The sequence below is a fragment of the Plectrocnemia conspersa genome, unplaced genomic scaffold, assembly GCF_051122295.1.
Source record: "Plectrocnemia conspersa isolate PC_06_02 unplaced genomic scaffold, ASM5112229v1 ptg000009l, whole genome shotgun sequence".
In the NCBI taxonomy this organism is placed as follows: domain Eukaryota; kingdom Metazoa; phylum Arthropoda; class Insecta; order Trichoptera; family Polycentropodidae; genus Plectrocnemia; species Plectrocnemia conspersa.
In genome coordinates, this window is record NW_028277173.1 from 18,483,725 (window position 1) to 18,506,726 (window position 23,002).

At 31.5% G+C, this 23,002-nt stretch overlaps 2 protein-coding genes across 3 annotated transcripts in view; one reads left to right on the forward strand and one right to left on the reverse strand.

Moving 5' to 3' along the window:
- The window catches only part of LOC148232128 (uncharacterized), an 84,647-nt gene extending 76,770 nt beyond the window's left edge, over positions 1-7,877 (reverse strand). For both annotated transcript variants that reach the window (XM_088192322.1, XM_088192321.1), the window contains exon 1: positions 7,657-7,877. The gene's annotated coding sequence lies outside the window, so the exon portion shown is untranslated. The remainder of the gene's footprint in view (positions 1-7,656) is intronic.
- Positions 7,878-10,622: 2,745 nt separating this feature from the next.
- On the forward strand, positions 10,623-14,470 carry LOC148232129 (pseudouridylate synthase TRUB2, mitochondrial). Its single transcript, XM_088191667.1, has 6 exons — positions 10,623-10,758; positions 10,837-10,966; positions 11,034-11,225; positions 11,301-11,517; positions 13,956-14,092; positions 14,179-14,470. Exons 2-6 carry the CDS (start codon positions 10,843-10,845, stop codon positions 14,424-14,426), a joined length of 918 nt encoding a protein of 305 aa, XP_088047793.1. The 5' UTR covers positions 10,623-10,758; positions 10,837-10,842; the 3' UTR covers positions 14,427-14,470.
- The last annotated feature ends 8,532 nt before the right edge of the window (positions 14,471-23,002 follow it).

The window sequence follows — 23,002 nt, forward strand, 5'->3', positions numbered from 1 at the left end:
ATGAATATTCTATTGCATAACAACAAACGACTTATATTTGTTTTTGGATCAGTCAGTGTTGACAGACAGTGTATATAGTTAATTATAAGTTATTACGTGTATTATAATTTATTAATCAATAGATGTCACTTTGCTGCTGATGGCGGTTTCAATAATAGCGCATTTTTATAAATAAAAAATTGAACTGTTGCCGTGGGTCGAACATGTGGCCTCTAGGTTACCAGTCAAATGCTATTCCAACCTTATTTAAAATTATTTAGTTGCATTCGATCTTTTGCGCCCTCTTTCTCTCTACAGAGTTATTTAGATTATCTGTGGACATCAGCTTCCGTCAACGATCTGCCCCAATACTTTCATAAAGCCTTTTAAACACTCGTCAGTGTTGTTTAAACTTTGTGTATGGAATACACTATTTTTAATAGTAATATCGCCACCTGTATTATATCAGTTGTTAAATTATATTACTTTTTTCATAAATGGTGTATTGTTGATTAGGTAATCCCTGTTAATTTTATCAACGATTACTATTCTAGTGAATTAATTCTTTAGTGCAACACGTCTAGTTTAGAAGAACGTTCAAGAAGTGGTCCATAACCAGTTTCAGTATTTTTTTATATAAAAATCAAGAACCCGCTGAGATTTGAACCCAGTTGAACTCAATTCGAAATAGCTCGCAACTCATACACTTTCTATGGCAGAAAAAATGTTCAACGCCCCTGCCACCGGCCGCGAAGCGTTCAAACGTGCAATTATCAATCGATTTTCTCATCGAAGCACGCGACAACTCTGACGGATCGGAGACACGCCATGAAAAATTGCATAGCCCATTAATTGGCCAGCACGTAGAAAGCAGGGAATGCTGCGAAATTGTTGCCAAACTATGCGCCGCAGAGTTGCGAAAGAGTTGCCATAAGGTTGTCGCGGTCGATCTGTGGCAAATGCCTGAGATTAACTGTTACCAAACTATGCGGATAGGAAGCACGACTTCCACGTGTCTATCCGAACTGCAAACGAAGTATTGCGGTAAAGTTTCCGGACTCGTGCTTTAGCATGGCACATACCAAAAGTATAATCACCTGCACATACAGCAGGCGTGTTGAACACGTGGGGCGCGAGCAGATGGGTAATTGATATTAAACTAGCCACATCACTCGCCTCTGTCTTAGATCGAGCTAGAAGGTATAATATAAAATAAATTAGATAACAATTTTAGCAGCCCTATACTAAAATGAGGAAAAAGTATGTTTTATGTCTGGCAATTCCTTCAGTTTTATAAGAATTTGTCGAATGAGTTTTCTCGATGGCCATTTGTATGGACGAGTATTTAAATAATGTAATTTAAAATACATGAGCAACTCGAATGCTACTTATGCCACAATCCTATCCCTATCAAATGCGCTCAAATTTAAAATCGAAAATGTAATATGCAATAATTGTCTTTCGAAAGTCTTTCATTGTAACATGACTAGAATTAGATGGTCCAATGCGTTACAACGGGCTAAACACAATCAACACATATAAATAAGTAGTAAAATACCAGAGTGATATCAAAGTCTGTAAGGCAATGATTATTTTATTAGTTATAAAATAGTATTACGGCTCACACTCAAAAGATTTCGAATTATTTTTAATTCTTCACCCATTAGATTAGAAAAATCTAGGAAAACCTATGCTGTAACGATCAATCATAATTATAATTATATAATAATCCATGTGAGATTCGAACTTAGTGGGTCTTGCAGGTATTAGTCAAAGACTTACATCACTGTTCTTTCATGCTAGCATAAATTCGATAAATACCTACACAAAACGAGCAATACGTCACAATAGTATAAATCAACGTGAAAGTCAATGAAAGCAATTTCACGATACAAAAAATACAGCACGTTTATCGATTGAGACGATTAATGGACGAAGTTATCTAGTTGAGTTTTTAAATACCCTGAATACAACATTACAGCACAAATCCATATCATATGGTAGCTCTATTATGCTGCTGAGGTTACTTTCATCCACTAAAATTGACCAATAGAATGAAATAGAATACATATATTATTGAAGCAGCATACATAGAAGATGAGAATGTGGGGTCCCTAGCGATTCGTTTTTTTCGCTTCAACTCGCAATATCATGAGCGGAGTATTAAAAATATATACGTATATGTGCTGACAGAAAAAAAGATTCCACTGTTATATAACTGCCACTATAACAAAATCAATGTCAAAGTAGTTTACTCTAATGGTAAAAATGACTAGGTAAAAACAACAAATTGCTCAAATTAATATCTTGCTTTAGAAAACCTTCCCTTTCTTATACCTAAATAATACAGTCTTAATACGACAGTCTATATTAGGGTTCGGTAATCATTAACAGTCAGTTAATCCATTGATTTACTATTATTATCCTAATATCAATTAATATAAAGTAAGCCAATCTTGAATTCAGTCACTTAAGAAACAAAATATGTGTAGAGTAGGGATTCCAATCCCGGGCCAAAATTTTGATCCCGGGATTTCGGTATTGCAATTAGTCGATCCCGGGATCCCGGGACCAGTCCCGGGATAATTTTCATGCTATTTTATCGATAAAAATAATTTAAAATGAATAATACAATATATTTTTACATCTGGTTTTTATAACGTACAATGTATAAAGTACGTATAATTTTAGTCTTGGACTTAAAATAGAAAATAATATAATAAAAATAAAAAAGGGAAGGTCTTATATATTTATTTGAGAAGAAAAAAAATAAACTTTTGACAATGTATGCACATAGGTATGTACATTCATACACAAAAAATTGAAAACATTATTTTGAATAAGACTCACGAAGTAACATCAAAGCATCAAGTGTTTTATCATTTAGCCTTGATCTGATTTTGGTTCCTAAGCAGCCTGCTGCTGAAAAAGCACGTTCAGACTCACAGCCTCAAAGATTCACAGATGACACGTGCAACTCGCGCAAGTTTGTACACGAAATATAACGATGTTGTCAATAATAATTCGATTGTGCTTGATAAATCAACCAATCCGAAAAAAACGGGATTATGTTTTATAATCCCGGGACTCATCGGGTATTGAAAATCGTTCGGGATCCCGTGATCCCGGGATTCGAGATCCCGGGATTGGAATCCCTAGTGTAGAGGTTTCCCCTTGCATAAGTAAGTTATTGATTTTAAAAACATAGTAATTGTTTAAATAAATCATAAAAGCAAGATTCCGAGAACTTTCTTACCACAATACTAATAAAAAAACGTATTAAAACTCTATAAAAAAAACCTTGAACAGTAGTACATATTGCTCGTTAAAATCAGCCAAAGTATCTCGCAATAAGAAGCGTCAATTAAAATAATTCAATATCTCAGGTGTGTTTCAAGGTAAACTCTGTGCATTTTCAGATAACTATTAGGAAAAAAATACTAAAGACAACCTCGGAATACTTCAGGCGGTATTTTGTGCATTAAAAAACGGATAAAGAGCAAAACATCGACTTTTGTCAATACCAGTTCTTACGTAAAAAATAAACTAAAACATGATCCTTGATCGACTAAATATCATATAATATAAAAAAAATACTTAGCGGCCTTAACAAGTAAGATTTGAATATAGTTGAACTCAATATTACATACATACTCGTAAAAATAGTTATGTATTTAGATATGTGAGCATTAATTGCACATGCTTCGGAATTGATTAATCGTTCGCCAACTATCCTCAAAATCTGTAAGTAATATATATATTTTTTAATAATAATGTTATGACTTTGTTATGAGAAACACATTTCACAACGATCTGTCAGTTATTTGTGTCATCGACGACACTGTTTCGCAGCATTATTGAATCGGGATCTATTATTTGGAGTACCCAAGTGACCAAATACTTCCTCCTAATTGAAAAAATCAGAAAAGATTATTGAGATATATTTGTATTAAGCTATTTAGTTATTATCTATTATTGTATACCAGCGTCTTGAGATACGTTTCGTTAAGTTCTCGCATAAATTTGTATGTCGCTAAGCATTCATTTAAATTACTGAAGGGTGCTGTTGAAAATTTAACTAATCTCTAGGAATTTCAGTTTTTGGTTCCAGAACGTTCGAGAATCTCTTTTTATGCATGTAAGAGCCAGGACGTCTGCACTAACTGATTCGCCTATGTCTGTCGTTATCCAGCTCCTTAATACGCTGATAGTGCACATTAATATATTTAATTTCAGCTAAGAGGAGGAATTAGTATTTTATGATTTTAATTTAATTTAAATATATATTAAATTAATTATCGGCTAGGTAATAATAACTCTAATATAATAAAGATAAAATATTGTACATATTAACACTATTAAAAACGAAAGTGATTTACAAATATGGAATAAACAGTAGATCACTAACCGCAAATTAATTTATTTTTTACATTAGATTACTACATGGTAATTATTTTATGAACAAGCTAAATATATACTTAAAACGTGTGTATTTATAACCTTTTTACAATATTAAAACCGCAATAACCAATAGATTACAGCGAAATAAATAAATTCTAACTTGAACATAAAAACTTAATAGATTTTTGATAGAGCAAATTCCGATGGATTGATTAGGCAATTGAACAATTCGTGTGACACAATAAATAGTGATTGAGCAATAAAGATAACAATAACAATATATCAATTAGCAGTAATGATTAAAAATAATTCTAAGGGGGAAAAAGAAACATACAGAGGCAAAAATACATTACAAGATAAATGGATTATATTTATATATTTAAGAAATTATCATACGGATAAAACCAATCAACATTTGTAGGCGAAAGTGCGCTTAAACCAATAGATCGCTTTTTATGTTGATCAATGGATTAGAAAGAACAGATGGTATGTGAAGAAGCAGTTGATGAATAAATATATAACAAATAAATACAAACAAGGAGAAGAATGAAGACGAACATACGAGAATTTATTACTTTCATACCAATAATATTTATATCGATACATACATATATGTATAAGTAATAATGATATCAATATCGGGCGTATATACATAGATGCATTCTTTTACTAAATAGCAGTAACCCGAAATTCTAACTAAATAATTAACCTAATTAAAAAAAAACAAACAAACAAATAATTTAAGTATCCCAGATTAGTTTGACAGTGAACTATAAATCATGTCAAATATAATCAGATAGCTACAGAAAAACTCGACTAAAAATATAGAACTATATATATATGTATTTTTATAATATTTACAATTTAATGTTTTTCCATCAAAGAAATAGCTCTCAAGAGACAAATTTTCATTGAACGCCTCATTTTCATAGGATCAAAGGAATGCCTGCATTTTTTCGCGTTACATCGCTCTCAACTCCTGAGCGAGAAACGCGTGCTAATGGAGTGGAATCTCTGCTTATTCTCGCATATCAAAAACGACTTGCTTTCTTGCAAAACACGCCGTCATACCCATGTGTGTATATTTATTTGCACAATCAATTCGCACACCTCTGTCTTACTTCACAAAAATGAACCGATAACAACAAACGAAAGTATTGCTGAATAGTGAAAAGTTATAAATAATGTAATTGGATTAAACTAAATTTACACGTGTTATTCATTTATGATCCGATATTTACATGTGAATACGCTATTCGAGGCAAATGATATCTTAATGAGGAAACAGGCAATTTGATATACATGGACAAATGTGAGTCTCCCTTTTTATATTACAAATCCATCTCCATACAAAAGGTGTGCTTTGTTAAAACGCAATTTGATTTAACAATCATTTTATATGTGAAACATCAAATAAACACACAATAAACAAAATGTCTACATGCTACGTTTATATCATATGACTAATTGAATACAAGAAAATGTTTGTTATTAGTGTTTGTATTGTACACATAGAAAACAATATCAAGAGACCTTTGATATAAAATATATATTCTTTTTTTTAATTATAATATTTCGTAATACTTTTTTAATTCATAATAATATTCCTCAAACATGGAAAAGTAACATAGTAAATCACTAAAGGCTTATAAATTGCATTGCAGTTACACTCTCCCGAAATTGACGAAATTCAGAAGGTAAAAGAAGTCAACATCAACAGGCGATGCGTAATCTCCCATACTCCCACCCTGGTTGGAATATGGTAGGCGACCTCCTATGACCTAGACGAAGGGTGATTAGGTCTCATTAGTATTCAGTAAGTCCTAAATATTTTAAACACTAAAATAAATTTGAAGTCGATTATGCATTTGTTGAGTTAGCCCTTAATATTCCCAACGCTGAGAACGTCCTAATAATTAAATATGATCCACGTGCATGATGAGATAAGTGTGAGTATTATTAAATAAATCCACATATGAGTGCATTTAAATAAAAATAGAATTGATATATAATAATAATTATATTCAACCAAAAACGAAATTAACGATGACAAATTTCAAATTCGTAAGTGATGTGAAAATATAATTAAAAATACCATGATTATTATAAATGGAGTAGCGATTATATGAAAGATATATATTATAGATAATATATAACATATAGATTTTATTTTTAACAGAGAAAAGAGAACAGTTTTAAATAAAAATAAATATATAACTATAAAACAAAAAAATACAATCAGGGTATGATAGAGTAATATTTATTCATTTATTGTATTATTATATTAATTAATAATAATATATTTATATATTTATTAATAATAATTGGACTTATATACATATGTTTCGTTTTAAGTATAATGAGATTATCTGGGTATTGTTAGCATTGTCTATGTAATAAATATATTTTATAATTAAATTCACAGTGTGATTTATGAATGGTTCCATTTCATTAGCATTTGTTTAGAGTTCGCAATCAGACTTTTCTTTATCAGAAAGTTTTGAGGTTTACTTAGATATTAATTAAATTAACAAATGATTTTTAATTAAGTCAATAGTATGTACTGTAATATATGTATATACATTATGTACATATATTCTAAAATAATAACTTTGATGGTAGATAAATAAAGTATAATTTTGTTTACGTAAATATTTAAGCCACTAAAGTGTATGATTTTTACTTTCAATATCGGTATTTTGTGATATATACATAATATACTATCATCAAGTTTTCATAATTACAATAACCTGTTCATTTGTTTATCTTATCAGATATTTAATATATTTTTTTGTTTCTAGCATTCACATACATAATATGAAAATGGTCACTTTATTTATACATAAGTATAACTATTATTATTAAAAAGTGTTTTGTTTGTATCAAGAAGTTTCAATTCATAAGCCTTATTGAGTGATACAAAACATGATAAATACATATAATATATGTTGTAATACATCTAGTTCATTTTGGGTTATTAATTCTATAAACAATCATTTTGATCCACAGTTCCTATTTTATGTACATGTGACTATTTAACATTTTGTGTAATATTATTATATTTTTTTAATCGATTATATAGTACATAGTACAATATTGATAACGCAATACTGAATAAATGTAGCATTCAAATTATGAAAAGTTTGAAAAGCCCGTTTTTTGTATGTGTATACTAATTTCTACTTTTGTGCAATGTTTGCGCTTCGTTCACAATTTGAGCTAATATCTGCACAATTAGACGATATCAGCACAATCGGTTACTAAGCGTGTACTCACAAGTTGCAACGATCGAGATGAACGCGTCCGTTGACAGTTGGATCACTTGACCGTTGGAAAAGTGAGGATATCCGCTGGGGGGCCCCGAGCGGTTTGGGAAGATGGAAGCGCGAGCTACGAAGGCAAAGGCGTCGATCGCGACTGCGAGACACCAACAAGCGGCGAAGTTCACGAAGCAAGAGAAGCGCACTACCGCCAGCCACACTTAACACGACGTCACTGAACAACTCGAGCCAAACGTCAAACATTCAAGTCTTAGCACCGAGTTTTTTGACCATGTCACAATTCAATGACAACAACGTTTTATAAATTATTTACTAACTAAAAATAATATTTCACTGTCACAAAATAAATGTTAGTGCATTTTACGCCATTACAACTATCTTACATAAAATATAAAATATTTTTCGGCAGTAATAATTGTATTTACTAAAATTGTTTATAATAAGTTTCGATGAAATATTCGCTACACGAACAAATTAATCGCACCGTTTCATTAAAATTCAATAAAATTATTAAAACACATATTCACGATAGGATGGTCTAGTGTGGTTTGCTAACCCTGAATTCACTAACATATATATATTTATATAAGAACTTAACAATAACTTATATATTCTTATTATTACATTAATTACATAGCTTTATCGTTTTTATACGAATATAAATATTTTATAAATTGTATTGTGAGGCCTGTTTATATTTATATATAGATTTTTATTATGCCTAAAATTTGGCGGCACTCTAGATGGTAACACGGGCGTGACGGCTTTTTTCTCTCGAGTGGCAGCCCTGGTGAGACTCACAACTGTTGGTTGCGGGTCCGGCCCGCTGATCCGTGCGTCGTCTATATTCCACTATGTAAACAACTTCATATTACAATAAAACATTATTGCAGCGGCTCAATCTGTGTCTATTTGCCACCCGTCACCATCAACCGTCCCTAAAATACATAACTTATTGGCTAATTTTATAATTTAAAAAAAATGTGGTTTTTTAACTATGTATGATATATTGATTTTGTCATGTTTTATACTATTTGATATTTTCGGGGCTGTTTGTGACGGGTGGCAATGAGACACAGATTGAGCCACTGCAGTAATATTTATTTGATGATTACGGTTTGTTTTCATTACAAAATGGGGCGGACGCGCGACGACACGCGTCCGAACCCTTACAAGCTTGTCGGTAGAGAGAGAGAAAAACCGCCACGCAATGCCACTCCAGCATCGACCAGTTTTGGCCATAACAAATCTATATTGGCCCCCAAATGGCTCCGGCCCTAGCAATTTACAATTGCGAAACATAACCAGGGGGAGGTATGGGGGCCTTGGCGCTGCTGTTAATTAAATGCTGGTGGCACAAAAGTGGCAAAGCCGTGACGTATGGTGCGGCGGCGTGGCCTCCAGTGACGCGCGGCATGCTTCGCTCCAAGCCGAGTGGAACACATGTAGACCCGGGCGGCGCGTAGGGCTCCAGGGGGCGCGAAAATAACGGGCATGTCCAGGATCACTTATCGGGGGCCTGTGGTGCGTCGGTGCGTGACGGGTCACGCGTGGTCCACTCGAGCCTGGTCTACGGCAGCACTTCGGTGGCTTCTCGCTGGAGGCTCGTGGTGGCGCCGGATGCTTCCTGGGTCACGTGGTCGGCGGCGGCGGCTGTCAGCGGCGACGGTGGCTGACGATGGCGGCACATGGTCGGGGGCGCAGGCCCATCATCTTGGTGGTCCACGAGCTCGAGTCCGGATCCAGGAAAGCTCCGGCGGGGTGACAGCAAGTGAGTTTGCAGCGGCTCGGCTTTTTGTACTGCAGCAGCGTCTGCGTCTGCCATTTTGCGTCTGACTCCATGTGCGTGCTCAGGATCACGTCGGGGCCACCAATTTCGGGGTTGTGTTGGTGACGGGTGGCAATGAGACACAGATTGAGCCGCTGCAGTAATATTTATTTGATGATTACGGTTTGTTTACATTACAAAATGGGGCGGACGCGCGACGGCACGCGTCCGAACCCTTACAAGCTTGTCGGTAGAGAGAGAAAAACCGCCACGCAATGCCACTCCAGCACCGACCAGTTTTGGCCATAACAAATCTATATTGGCCCCCATAATATATTGCATTTTATTGTGTTATTTAAAGTTAATAATAATGATAATTTGTCAATTCATTATTTTATTATATTTTTATTGTATTATAAAACACCTGGTTTAAATAAGAAAACAAATATAACATACAAGAATAAATAATATGCATATAATATGTGAAAGGTATGTAGCAAAATTGGGCAGTGGGCAAAAGACCGTCTGTGACGGATTATCTTAAATTTCAGTTTTTTTTTTTAAAATGTATGGGAGGAGCGGCAATTTCAAGGATCGCCCCGGGCAGCACATAACCTAGCAAGGCCACTGCCACCAGCAAAGGGGTTTAACTTCTTCTCTCTTATAAAGTAAAATTTAATTATACTATGAAATATATACAATACATCTAAAAATTCGTTTCCTACTGTCAGGCATTGGTTTTTTTTACAGATCTAAATATAATTAAATACACGTGCATTGTAAAATAACTACGCGTATTATAAACTAATTACATTTTTTTTTCCAGAAAAAAATATTTTAACTTAATATAGCAATACATAGCATAAAATTACTAAAGCAAAAAATATTTTAAATAATTACGTATGTTAAAAATATTTTATTATTTTATTGAACACAACATATTGTAATTAAAAACTGTCACGATATTCAGTATTACCCTATGTTGCTCACGAGTTTGTTTTTATGTTAAATTTATGTTATTACAATTTTAATTAAATATACTTTATTTATTATGTTAGATATTCAAGGATCAAATGCTATTACAATTACTTCAGCAATTACAAAGTGGTTACAATATTTTTTTGTATTATGTATTTATAACTTTAACTTGTCGCACATGCGCCTGAGGTGTATTTAAGTTAGGATTCAAAGTCGTATATTGTGGTTCTTAGGCCAAACTTTGACGGGTGCTTTGATGTTTATAACCTATAAATTTACTTTGTGTCACTAAATTGTTTGATTAGCGTGATTATGGTTGTTTGGTAAACATTATATGTTAATCTATATACGGTAATCTTTGCTTTTTAATTGCAGTTAAACACTTATTTTATTTATATGGTAGTAATTATTGAAATTGTTTTTTTCAAGTGAATAATGGCTATTTCAAAAACAGCTATTGCCGCATTCCGAGCGTTGAATGGTGTGGCATGTATTTATAAACCATCGGGTATTAATGTGAGGTTTGTTCAAAAAGCAATTCTCAATAATCTCTGTAGAGGTGAGTGTTATTATTTTAAATAATAAAAAAATATAAAAATATATATCTGGTTCATATAATATTTCAGAATTAAACGATTTACATGTAAACCGTTTGGGTTCAAGAGTAGAAATCACAGGACCTACAAATGGACCTATGGAAGTCGAAATTAAAACCAATTACGCTGATCATCATCTAGTTATCGGACCTATGTATAAAGCGGATATCTTCAGATCGAATTATGCAACTCACCTCAGTCGTAACACAAGTGGCGTGATGAGTAAATATATTGTTTACTATTTTATGTAATAAATAAATATTTTTTAATTGATTTTTTAATTGCACATATTTTCAGTGATGGGTATAAATAGTGGTACAAAACAAGCGATAAATCTTAACCTTGCAAGGTTAACAAGAGCTTATAAAGTGCACGGAATTCTAGGAAAAGCAACTAGTACATTCTTTAAACATGGAAGAGTTGCTGAGAAAGCCACATACAAACATGTGACTGCAGATAAAATGGATAGAGTAGTAAGATATATGCAAATGATGCATCAAAGGAAAATGTATGAGTAAGTAACATCATATTAATTTATCTTTTATAATTAGCTACATTCAGTTCTATTACATTATTTTTGATAATAAAATATCAAGTGTACTGAATAAATAAAATTATGTGTATTTGCTCTGTCTTTTTTGCAAAAATCAATGAAAGAATACACTTGAGATTCATAATGTCATTTTTTTTGGAGACCCATTCTAGCACTATTACATTGTGCTTTTATATTTTAAATTAACTTAATATTTTCTTGAACGAAAATAGTTTAAAGTAGCGATAGTTGAATGGTGTGATTACAATACCAGTAGTACCAGTATTCGGGCAAAAATTGCCCTTCGGTACTACCGGTATTACAAAATAAGGTAACGGTAGTACCAAATATAATCTCATTTTTTCCGTGTATCTTATTGTTGAAAGCGATATCTCCATTGCCTAGAACTTCGAAAATGATAATACCCATATTGCTTGAAAGCAAAAGTGAAGAATAAGATGATGCTCATTGTAGAAGATTAACCTAAGTTGGTTTGTCGGGGTAGGATATCAAAGTAGAATAATATTATCCCTTTTAGTCCCAGAGGGCTGAAATATCGGCCCACCCTATCTATGCGTAAAAATCCCACCGGCTGATTTTCATTATTTAAATTTACATGTTCGATATTTTTGTACGATATGCGCAATGTGTCGAGATAAAAAGAATACATTTACTTAATCTCAGGCAAGTCTAACGGTACCTAGCAGGTCTCAGTAATTCCGTTATCTAACAGAGAAATGACCGTGACCACAGCCTCATGATCCCTTTTTATGATAGGGATGGCTGATGAAGGGAAAACAAAAGCAGGTATTGCATACACAAAATTCTTTTTACTCTTTGGGCATTTTTAATTCAAACAGATTTTCACCCAAATAGTCCATAGAATATGCTTCACTAAACATAGGTGTTAAATATTAGCAATAATTAATTCTCAATAAGTATATTTAAATATAAAGTATTTGAAAAATTTACGCGAAATGTTATGTTCTTTTTTAAAGAAAACTTTTTGCTTGAAAAATAATGCAATGTTATTTTTTTTCTGTTACCAACTAAAGATAGGTTGTACTAAACGATATATTGTATTTAAAATAAGTATGTAATAATTAAAACATGTTGACTGGAGTTTTTTTACTTCAAACTTGATTTATCTTTAATTTTTTAAGTAAATGAAAATAAAAATAATAATATTTTTTTATTGTTGTAACAACTAAATATTATTGCTTTTTATTACAACACATAACATAATTATCCTAAAAATTCAAATCAATGATTTTAAAAATAAAATTCGCATAGGCTAAATTGTCTGGGACTAAAAGGATTTTGCAGTATTTACGTATTTTTTATTCTATAATATTTACATAAACGTTTATAATTCAAAATTTAATAAATGTTACTTTTAACATGATTAGAAATAAATAAGTAAATGAGAGATAAATCTTTCGAAAATATATATGATTACGATATTCTAAAATAAATGATAAATGTGCAATAATTTAAATATTATTTATAAATCACACTTCAATCATATAAATATTACAATCATTAATCATATAAATCTATATTTTTTTTTTAAAATATGTTATATTTTGTACAAACAGATTTACAATTTTCTACGCACTCCTTTCTAATAATCGTAACTGACAAAAAATAATGAGTAATGATTAGAAATAAATTGTGTGGTACTTGGCTCCTGGTATAAAAATTTAGAAGGCATCCAGAAGCGGTCGATCAAAGACGATATTTTGTCAACGACAGTATTGTCCTAGATTTATTGTTCCAAAAGTAGAAAGATTTTGGACCTGTATTTTCGAAAAATTTTTTTTTTAATTAATGAAAATGTTTTATTAAAATATAATAATTTATAATTAAAATATTTAATATATCGAAAAAATAGTTGCCGGAGTATTCGAAGATTTGATTTTGCTTATCAATAAACATGGTGAATCATGCGAGCGGTACTCGGTCATTTCGGTAAATTAATTAAAATAATATTAATGTCAATACCGGTATTGAAAATTCACTACAACCCATAGCACTACAAGCCTTGCTCGTAAATTCGAAAATCAATCACTACTCTTCTTTATGTATATATTAAAATCATTGTCTTTGATTTTCGAATTTATGTTAGTTTAAAAAGCTTCTCTGTAGCAAAGTTTCATGAAAATCTTGTAGACTTAACATCGATGATCAGTTTGCACACGATCGTCGGCACAAAAGAGAAGACTAGAATAACTTCTTATTCAGATCAGAATTTGATAGAGACAAACTGAAAAATAAAAAAGTTTATAAATTAAAAGTTCATGTTTAGGTTGAAACTGAAACCGAATGCTTGGACTTCCAAAGATTTAAATAATTTAATATGATTTTACTAATTATAATTAAAGTTATGATTTAAATAATTTTAATTAAATTATCTTTAGGATGTCTGGTCTTGATATGCAGAGTCAAGCCGCTTATGAATTAGCCGTACAAGGACCTATGCGACCTGCTTCAAAAGATTTACCAATTCTTTACGGAATAAAATGTGTCTATTTTAATCCGCCTGATTTTATTATTGGTATGAGCATTTATAACTTTACTTAATACAATAAATGGAATATTAATTTTGTCAATTTCTAAACATATAATTTTTTTATGTTTTAGAAGTACAATCAGTTAACGAATACGAAAAATATCTTCACACTCTAATTCACGATATTGGAATGCAATTACATACATGCGCTCATTGCACTTTAGTACAGTGTATAAGACATGGCAAATTTACAATAGAGCATGCTCTTCTTAAAAAACACTGGACTCTAAATCATGTTATCGACTCAATCAAAACAGTCGAAGAAATATTTGATAAGAATGAAGATTTACTTATGCCTCAATCAGCAATTTTGAGTTAAATTTAGGTTGTTAGATCTTATTAAAATATACTATTAGAAATTAATTCGAAAATTTTATTTATCAATTTTACCTCCTTCACAATCCAAATATATCCATTTCCTATTAGTTGTTTTATTATTATTTTTTATAAGAAAATGTAATAGTTCAGCTGTATGTCCTCTACCGATGTACTCAGAGCTTATAAGTTTGAATTGTCTCATCCTTTCAACAGATAAATGCTGCACTCTTCTTCATCCTCTCATCAATAGAGGTGAGTCTGCAGGTACTTACTTTAAGCTTTTTCAGGGGAGGGTCAAAAGTTGTTCAGTCAGTGGTTGTTTTTTTTAATATTTTCATTTCATTAAGATTCATAGTATTTCATTAAATGACATGCATTGTTCTAGCTAAATCAAGGGGGCCCCTGTCTATAATCCACGTCAAATGAAATAAAAAGTTTCCATCGCAGAAAAAGCGCTCGGTTACCTAGCGTTCATATTACGACTTGAAATAAGTGAGAATTTAATGATGCATATCTAAACTGAATTTTGACGAATAGGAGAGCGCAAAAAACAATTATCCCTTCTCAGAAGTCAAAAATCCATATCAAAAGCAATAAAATCGTGCCATCGCCGTTACAGTAGAAACGCTCAATACCGAGCGTTCCCACTATGTCAACGCCGACTCGATTTTGTTGCTTTTGTCGTGAATTTTTAACTTATGAGAAGTAATAATTGCTAATCAAAATTTGGTTTAAAAACACTTTGACCAATACTCTCATATCGGAAGTCCGTAGTAATATTGGTGGAAAAGTTGTAATCATATAATTTTATTAGCACCTGTCAGATAAATTATATTTTTAATGGTAAAAATATATATTTACCAGTGAAATTGTATTCGGATATGATTTCACGAAAATTATATATTTAAAAAAATATTTTCGGGATAATTTCGTTTTTAGATTTTATTTGAGGGATAACTCGAGAATGAGGTTTAGAATCAGGGACGTTATTTTATATTTTTTCAGGGGGAATGGACAAAGGTTTGCCAGTCAGTGGTTGTCTTTTTAATATTATGACTTAATTAAGATTCATAGTATTGGAATGAATGACATGAATTTTTCTGGCCAAATTTAAGAGGTGTGGGCAAATGCTCCCACTTGCCCCCTCCCCTCAAATGAAGTTCCTGTGAGTGATATGATTATCCTGGCAAATGCGTCATTTTCAGCTATCTAGCTTCCAATTAAAATGTACATGATTTACTTTCTTGAGCTTTGCTACTAATGGGACATATTTATTAGTAAAACTACATGGTCAAAAATAATATAGTTGGAAACAAAATGGTGGCGAAGCTCTCAGTAAAAACTAATGTACATAAAATAAAACCGTTTAATTAAATATGCTTAATTAAATTGATATACTAATCTTTATGAACAAGAGATATATTGTACTATTTAGATTTGGTTTGATATTTATTACAAAAATCAAGTTATTTTCTTAAATGTTTTTACTTCTACACATAGATGGTACTATAAACTCAAATTATAAATATTATAAGTTAAAACTTTGGCTTTGAATACCTAAATGTTTATTTTAATAATATAAACATTATAATTTTTCAATGAGAGCAAAAAGTATTTTAAATATAAAAAATATATTAATTATTTATTAACCCGCTACATAATTTTGACCCACTTTCAGTCGTTCTTGGCGCTCGCCAATAGTAACGGTAAAACAGTTACAAGTACTCACTGTCTCGTTTTTTCTTTTAAAAAGCGCAGAATATTCACAGGAGAGTCGTTTTATTATTATATTGATCAAACCTGTAGAAACAAAGTGCAGCAAAAAAGGAGTTCACACGTGGCGAATTCAACCTCTTGTGACCCTAGTATGTCTTTACTGTTCACGTAGCGTGACATTCGTAAAAATGTGTATACGGTACGTTAAATACGTGATTGTGAATCTGATGCACCATAAGAGTCTAGCAAACACAAATTAATAATAAAAAACAGGATTTTTTTTCTGGCGCGGCTTGATTAATTAAAATATTAATAATAGAAATAATTTCTGTGTGGCAACTTTTTAAATACTTTCCTACGTTTCTTGAAACCACTTTAAAACTGCTTTTTGTGAAAGATTAGTTATATTAGGCACAACATTTTTGAGGATACTTCCTCAAAAATGTTGTACTTCTTGAAGAAAAAAAATCAAAATGAGCTTTTTTTAATTTTGGCAACAATTTGTCCTGTTCAAAAAAAAACAAAATGGCCTTTAAGCAAAAATTTAAAATTTCCGAAATACCATTTTTTTGCTCCAGTAACGATCTGTCCTCCTTTATCCTCCCGGACAAAAGTTTTCGAGTTTTTGAACAAAAAATTCTGTGATAATCATTTTTTTAGCTCCCGCAGAAATATCTTTTTTGAACAATGATTTTCGAAATGTCATTTTTTATTTTTAGTGTCCTCTGATATCTTAAAAATCTAGTCACCTTTGTTTAAAGTCTTTCTAAAAATTATATAAATCATTAGCTTCTGTTTGACACGTTTCTGAATGCTTTTGAAAAGGCCACTTTTTTTGCCAAGCATCGGAACGTCTAGAGTTTTTGCCCACGTCAGACGGTTGAATTTACGTCTACGACCAGAACAGTGAGGAGAGCGCACTCAGTTTTCTTACCCTGACACCAGAGTTTCTCTAACCTTTGGACTGTCGGACCCCCATTTAAAACTTTCCGCCGAACTTTCAACTTTGGTCAATCGAAACGTACCCTTTTAACAACAGCCCCTAGGTGGCGCGTCACTAAGGGCATGCGGCCTCAGATAATGTGCTCCGTAAACCAGGCCAATAGTGGCTTGTTTTATTAGTGTTTCTTTTATATGCATATATTATTAAAATGTATTTTGTGATTAAATAAAGCGCCTGTGTTCAGATATCAGCGAACCAAAGTTCCATCCCTCTTTTAAATAAATTAGTACATTAGGTTTAATAGTATACGATTATTAAAAATGGGTAGAATTGGTAATGGTGTAATTTATATGTAATGTGCGTTCGAGAGTTCAGGTATCTGTCGGTAGAAATTAGTACGTTAGTTATAATAGTTTAAAAAAATCTCATTACAATATTATACATAATTGAATAAATATTATTTTATATTTTCTCACCACTTTTACAGAACTAAAGTATTTTTAGAATATTTTTTAATCATAGTATTTAAAGTTATTATTTAATTTTAGTAAACACTTTTTCTTGTAACCATAACGTATAGAATTGGTTTCATCGCGTGCATTTCCCCAAATGCGTGTTTATCAAGCATTTGTCAACCGAAATTTCAGCAAAACGTATTACCTAATATTTTGAAGACTTCCAGGATTTAAAATTATATAATATGCACAAAAAATAATATAAATTATTATTAAGTATGGATTTTTAGCATAGAATAGTCATTGCATTACAATTATTTTAAGATTCGACAGCAGTTTTTTAAATCATGATCTAAGTATTCTCGTTTCATAAAGTTTATTTATTATATATTTTTCAGGAGAGGTTTTCAGCTATATTTTATTGCCATATTACAAATCAAAATTTCTCTAATAAAGATAAATATCTAAACCTATCTGATGCTTAATCAAAAAAACAATACTCCTGTATAATATAATATAAAAAATACTAGAACCAATTTCAATCGATCGCTCATGGAATCAAGAGAGAGGTGACGTGTCTTACATTAATAAATGCTTATTATGGCTACCTCCTTATGAGCGAGAAACATGCGATTATGAGCGCGTATTATTCGATGTTTTTCAGGAGAGGTTTTTAGCTATATTTTATTATAATTCAGCATTGAGATGCCTAATAAAAATGTAAATAATGCGTCATTAATAACATCATATAATAAAATAGTAGAAACAATGTGCGTATCGGTATTTTTTATAGATAAGTTCTTAATAATAAATTATTTTAAAATTCACAACAGCTTTGAAATTAGCCGTACAATTTGAGTAAGTATGTGCATATGCGTATATTTGTTTATTATCGTGGTTTTGCGCTACACAGTCTCAAAATCACCTTCGAAGATCGGGTTGAACTCTTTGGATTCCAAGGACTGTTTAACTTGACTTGATCTAAATAAGTATAAATGTCGAGTGGCTGCTATTTTGGGTTTTTAATGGCCGTTTCAGTCGAAATACTGTGTGCGAGTTTGGCTGAAGTCTCACTTATCGAAAGTCGAAAGCTAAATGGTAGTTTTGGATTAAATTATTGATGGAAGTTCAGTACGGCCATGTTTGAGCTTATATATATTTCAAAATTACAGGGAGTTCATCGTCCGTTCCAGTTCTCGATTGACGATGATTAGGGGCGGAAACTGACAATTTTTTATTGTCTAATAAATATTTAGTTAAGCTATCATCGTACGATGGTTGAAAAATGGGTAGAATTGGCAATAGTATAATTTATATATAATGTGCGTTCGAGAGTTCAGGTACCTGTCAATAGAGATATAAAACACATTCCCTTGTATTTGCTACCGACCATTCAACTTTGTTCAGGTCCTCCTTGCAAGTGCTTTTACACTGTTTATTGAATGTCATGATTGTTTGTATATCCCTGATGAGAAAAAAAATTGGTTCTTAGAAAGTCATAAATAAATAAAGCAATGCAACGCTCACGGATTGTCCCATAATGAGAGAACGAACGTTTCCTAACTTAAAAAAAAATCTTGCTAGAGAGTACGTTGTTATTCGTATTATATTAACAAAGTACAATTTAGGTTATAGTATTATATTATTCTAAGTTTTCAACTGTATAAATATATTTCTCAAACCAATCTAGAAATTGAATATTTGTTTTTATTCGAATATAGATGTTTCCGACAGCATGAATCAGTATTTTTATTGATATTATAATATGATTTGTTTCCGCTGCTGTCAATCGAATCCGGTATCAATTTTGATGTCTGTAGAATTAGAGGTACATACTTATATGTTAATGTACATATGTTATCTTTAGCAATGAAATTGTGCCAACCAAATAAACCCTCCGTATTCATGAACACAGGGGAGAACGTGAAAATAATGCCAGACTAACGAGAAAGTATGACCTCATCGACGAGGTGGGAAAGCGTAAATTGTCACGTGATGGAGTATCCCATCGTGTCTGACATGTCAGGTTGTCTGACCTAATTTCACGTTGAACGTCTATCACGTAGATTAGCATCATTTTACATTTAATCCTAATATGTTAAAGCGCTTTATCATTTTTATTTTTAATACGAACACAAGGTCAGTGGCGAAACTTAAATTTTTTAGATACAAAAAAAATATCATAAAAAAAATTTAGTAGTTTTCAGATAATTTTATTTGATGTTAAATACAATACATCATATCCTAGAATTATATCTGAATGGTAATACCAAAAAAAGCCATAACAAGATCCTCTTTATGAGGAGTACACAGAAAAATATTCAATATATTATATTTGCGGCTAATTAAATCTAGTAAATTTCTTCGAAGAACATAATAGTTTATTTCTTAAACACCAATTTTCAAGCTTAAAAACATTCATTAAAGAAATAGTAGCTAATTAAAAAAAAATTTATGTTAAATATCTCAAAAGTTCACATTGCGTAGATAATTGAATTTTCATCTCATCTTAAGTAGAATATCTAAAAAAATCGCACTGCAAGTCAACGTCTCATATTTATTTTTTTAATTAATGTTTAGGCTCACTACGTTTTTATGATTTATGAATAATATTATTTACATACAATAAAAAATCAGAAAATATAGTTACTTGAAAGATATTATACGGTCATAAATCATAATATGCTGATTTTCCATAGTTATATAATATATGCAACTTTTCTATCTCTCTTTGTTTTCATACACAGCAGTATACATTTTTTGAGACATGTCCGTGGGCAAAATAGTGGAGCTATCTTTTGGTTATGATTTGTCAAAAAAATACAGGAAAATTAATATTTAATTGTTATTCTTTTAGCTAGCTTGTCGTTTCAGTGCTATTCTGACGTAACTGTCATTTAATTGATTCGCAATAAGCTCTTTAGACTAGGAAACTTTATATAATTCTCTAGTAAAAGGCGACAATCGAACAAATGTGCTTTGCCAAACTAAGTGTAAAGCAATGGATAAAATAAAGAAAGCTAAAGAATTTGAAAAGCGTTAATTAACGTTACAAACTGTTTCTAGTACCTTTATTTATGTATGATCTTCGAGACACGCGACGAAAAAATACTCATTGTATTACGCAGCAATTATTATATCACAATGGTTTCGCATATAAAGGATCACCTAGAAGACATATTATTATTTCAGTAGAGGGGTTCTATATTAATACGTGGGGTTGAACAATACCGTCATTCTTTTGAATAAACCTTCTCTCTCATACGTCTAAGAAAATTAAAAAAATATTTGCCACTTGCTTCGAGAGAATACAAGCTAACAACTTAACAAGTTCAGTGAGACTCATCACTTTTAAAACTTCACCATTTCTCATTTGACACGCCTATATAGCACTTTTTTATTGTCAAATTACAGAAACAATTCAGACGAGTTCTATATAGTACGTACGTATTTCAATACACATTTAAGGCACTCCTACTGTCTACCATTTTTGGACAGCTTTCACATAATTAGTAATGCGCGCTAAAAATAAAAGCCCCCTTTTTATTGTCGTGATTACTTCACGATATAATTGAATATTTGACGCAAGAGGTCAGAGGGCACGTAATAGCGTCAAGCGTGGCAGTTAAATTGTGATGGAAACGTGAAAGGTTTTTTCATGCCGGAATTCAATGACCGAGCGCACCTTTGTCGGAGACAGGGAAATTAGATCACAACAGGGTGGGACTTCATAAACGCGACCTCGTGACGATCCCAAAAATATATATTTATATTTTAATACCTACTTACTCGAGGTTGCTAAAAAATAACGGAAAGCGAATTTAATCAATAATATATTATATATTTCATATATTCGTTCAGTAATTTATTCAAAAAAAACTTGAAAATATATTTATTTATAGCTATGCTCTGACATATTTTTAAATTAAATAACGAATACGATGAAATAATAATATTTTTTGAGTAAAACATGTAATTTGTTAATAAAAATTAGATTTTAATTTGAGTAAAGAGAGTAGAAGAAAACCATCGCTACTCTGTTTAATTTAAAATATCACGTGCAAAAGTGCATTTTTAATAAAATAAAACATAGAAAAACTATTTTTTTACAATAAAATCGAAAGACGATAAAAACTTTCGAAATCTGTTATCAATTCGTTAAAACTATGAAAGGTATGAATGTTGCCAGTTGGACTTTTTTGTGTTTATACAGAATAATTGCGTTGTTTAATGTATTTTTTTTTATTTAGAATTTAAATTACAATTAATGTTACTATAATTTGACTATTGTTATTATAATTATTTTTTAATTTTAAATCACAATTTTTCATATTTTTTTACAAGCACACTGGGTGTACATCATCAGAACGCGTAGATTTTTTTGAACCGTTAAAGCAGTAGCGAATTAAGGGGTGGGGGACGGACCGCCCCGGACGGCACATGCTTGGGGGCGACATTTTCGCGATGAACGCAAGACGCATTTTTAACGCGCTACAACATATATATCCACGAATAGCTACAACAACAGTTCAACAAATGCTAATTTTATAACCCGGCCAAACATAATGTGCCGCCCATATTGATAAAAATATTTTTGGTCGGCCTAAAAATTTGGCCAGTTCTTTAGAATCGGTAAAAGTCGATGTTACGCCATATATTTCACAATGTTTTTCGAGTCGAGCACGTGCTAAAATGCCTTTAATACCGTAACATATATTATGCAACTTGAAAACTGTTTTGCACGTATTTTTATATGATTGAAGGGTATGATACGTAGCTAGGGAAGGGGACAAAAGGGGTCACGTGCCCTGGAAAGTTTCGGTATATTGAAGACATGCAATAAGCTATAGATTTTTAGGAAGGCCAGATTTTGTATTAGTTAATTGTAATGGAAAGGGGGGGGGGGAGGACAAAGTTAAGATTCATCCCGTATGAGACAAACTCTAGCTACGCCACTGCGTAAGAGTGATGAGATTTCGAGAGGGTTTTTATATGGTCGATATTCAATATTTAAAAAAAACAGTCATAGTTGTTAAACTGCTTTTCTTCAAATACGGACAATACAAATGTGTGTGGGGGTGAAAAATATTAGTTTATTTAAAATATGAACTGATTAAATATACTCGCTGACCAAATCTTTATAATATATAACTAGGGTTAATCAACATGATAAGTCAGTGTTGTAAATTGATGACCAACACCTCAAATACCCGGATTCAAATCCCATATGAACTACAGTTCTTAATTTTTTATCGCGTGATCGATTATCACAGATGAGGTTTTCCTAGATTTTCCTAAGATCGCAGTTGAATATTTTGATATATAATTAAAATAAAGCTAGATTATGAATATATGGTTTTAACAAATCTGTAATAAATAGCTAAATGTATTCTATTATATTATACACAATGTTAAATAAAATCAAATTTTGAATTGAGAAATGAGAGTATAAAAAAGCTTTCA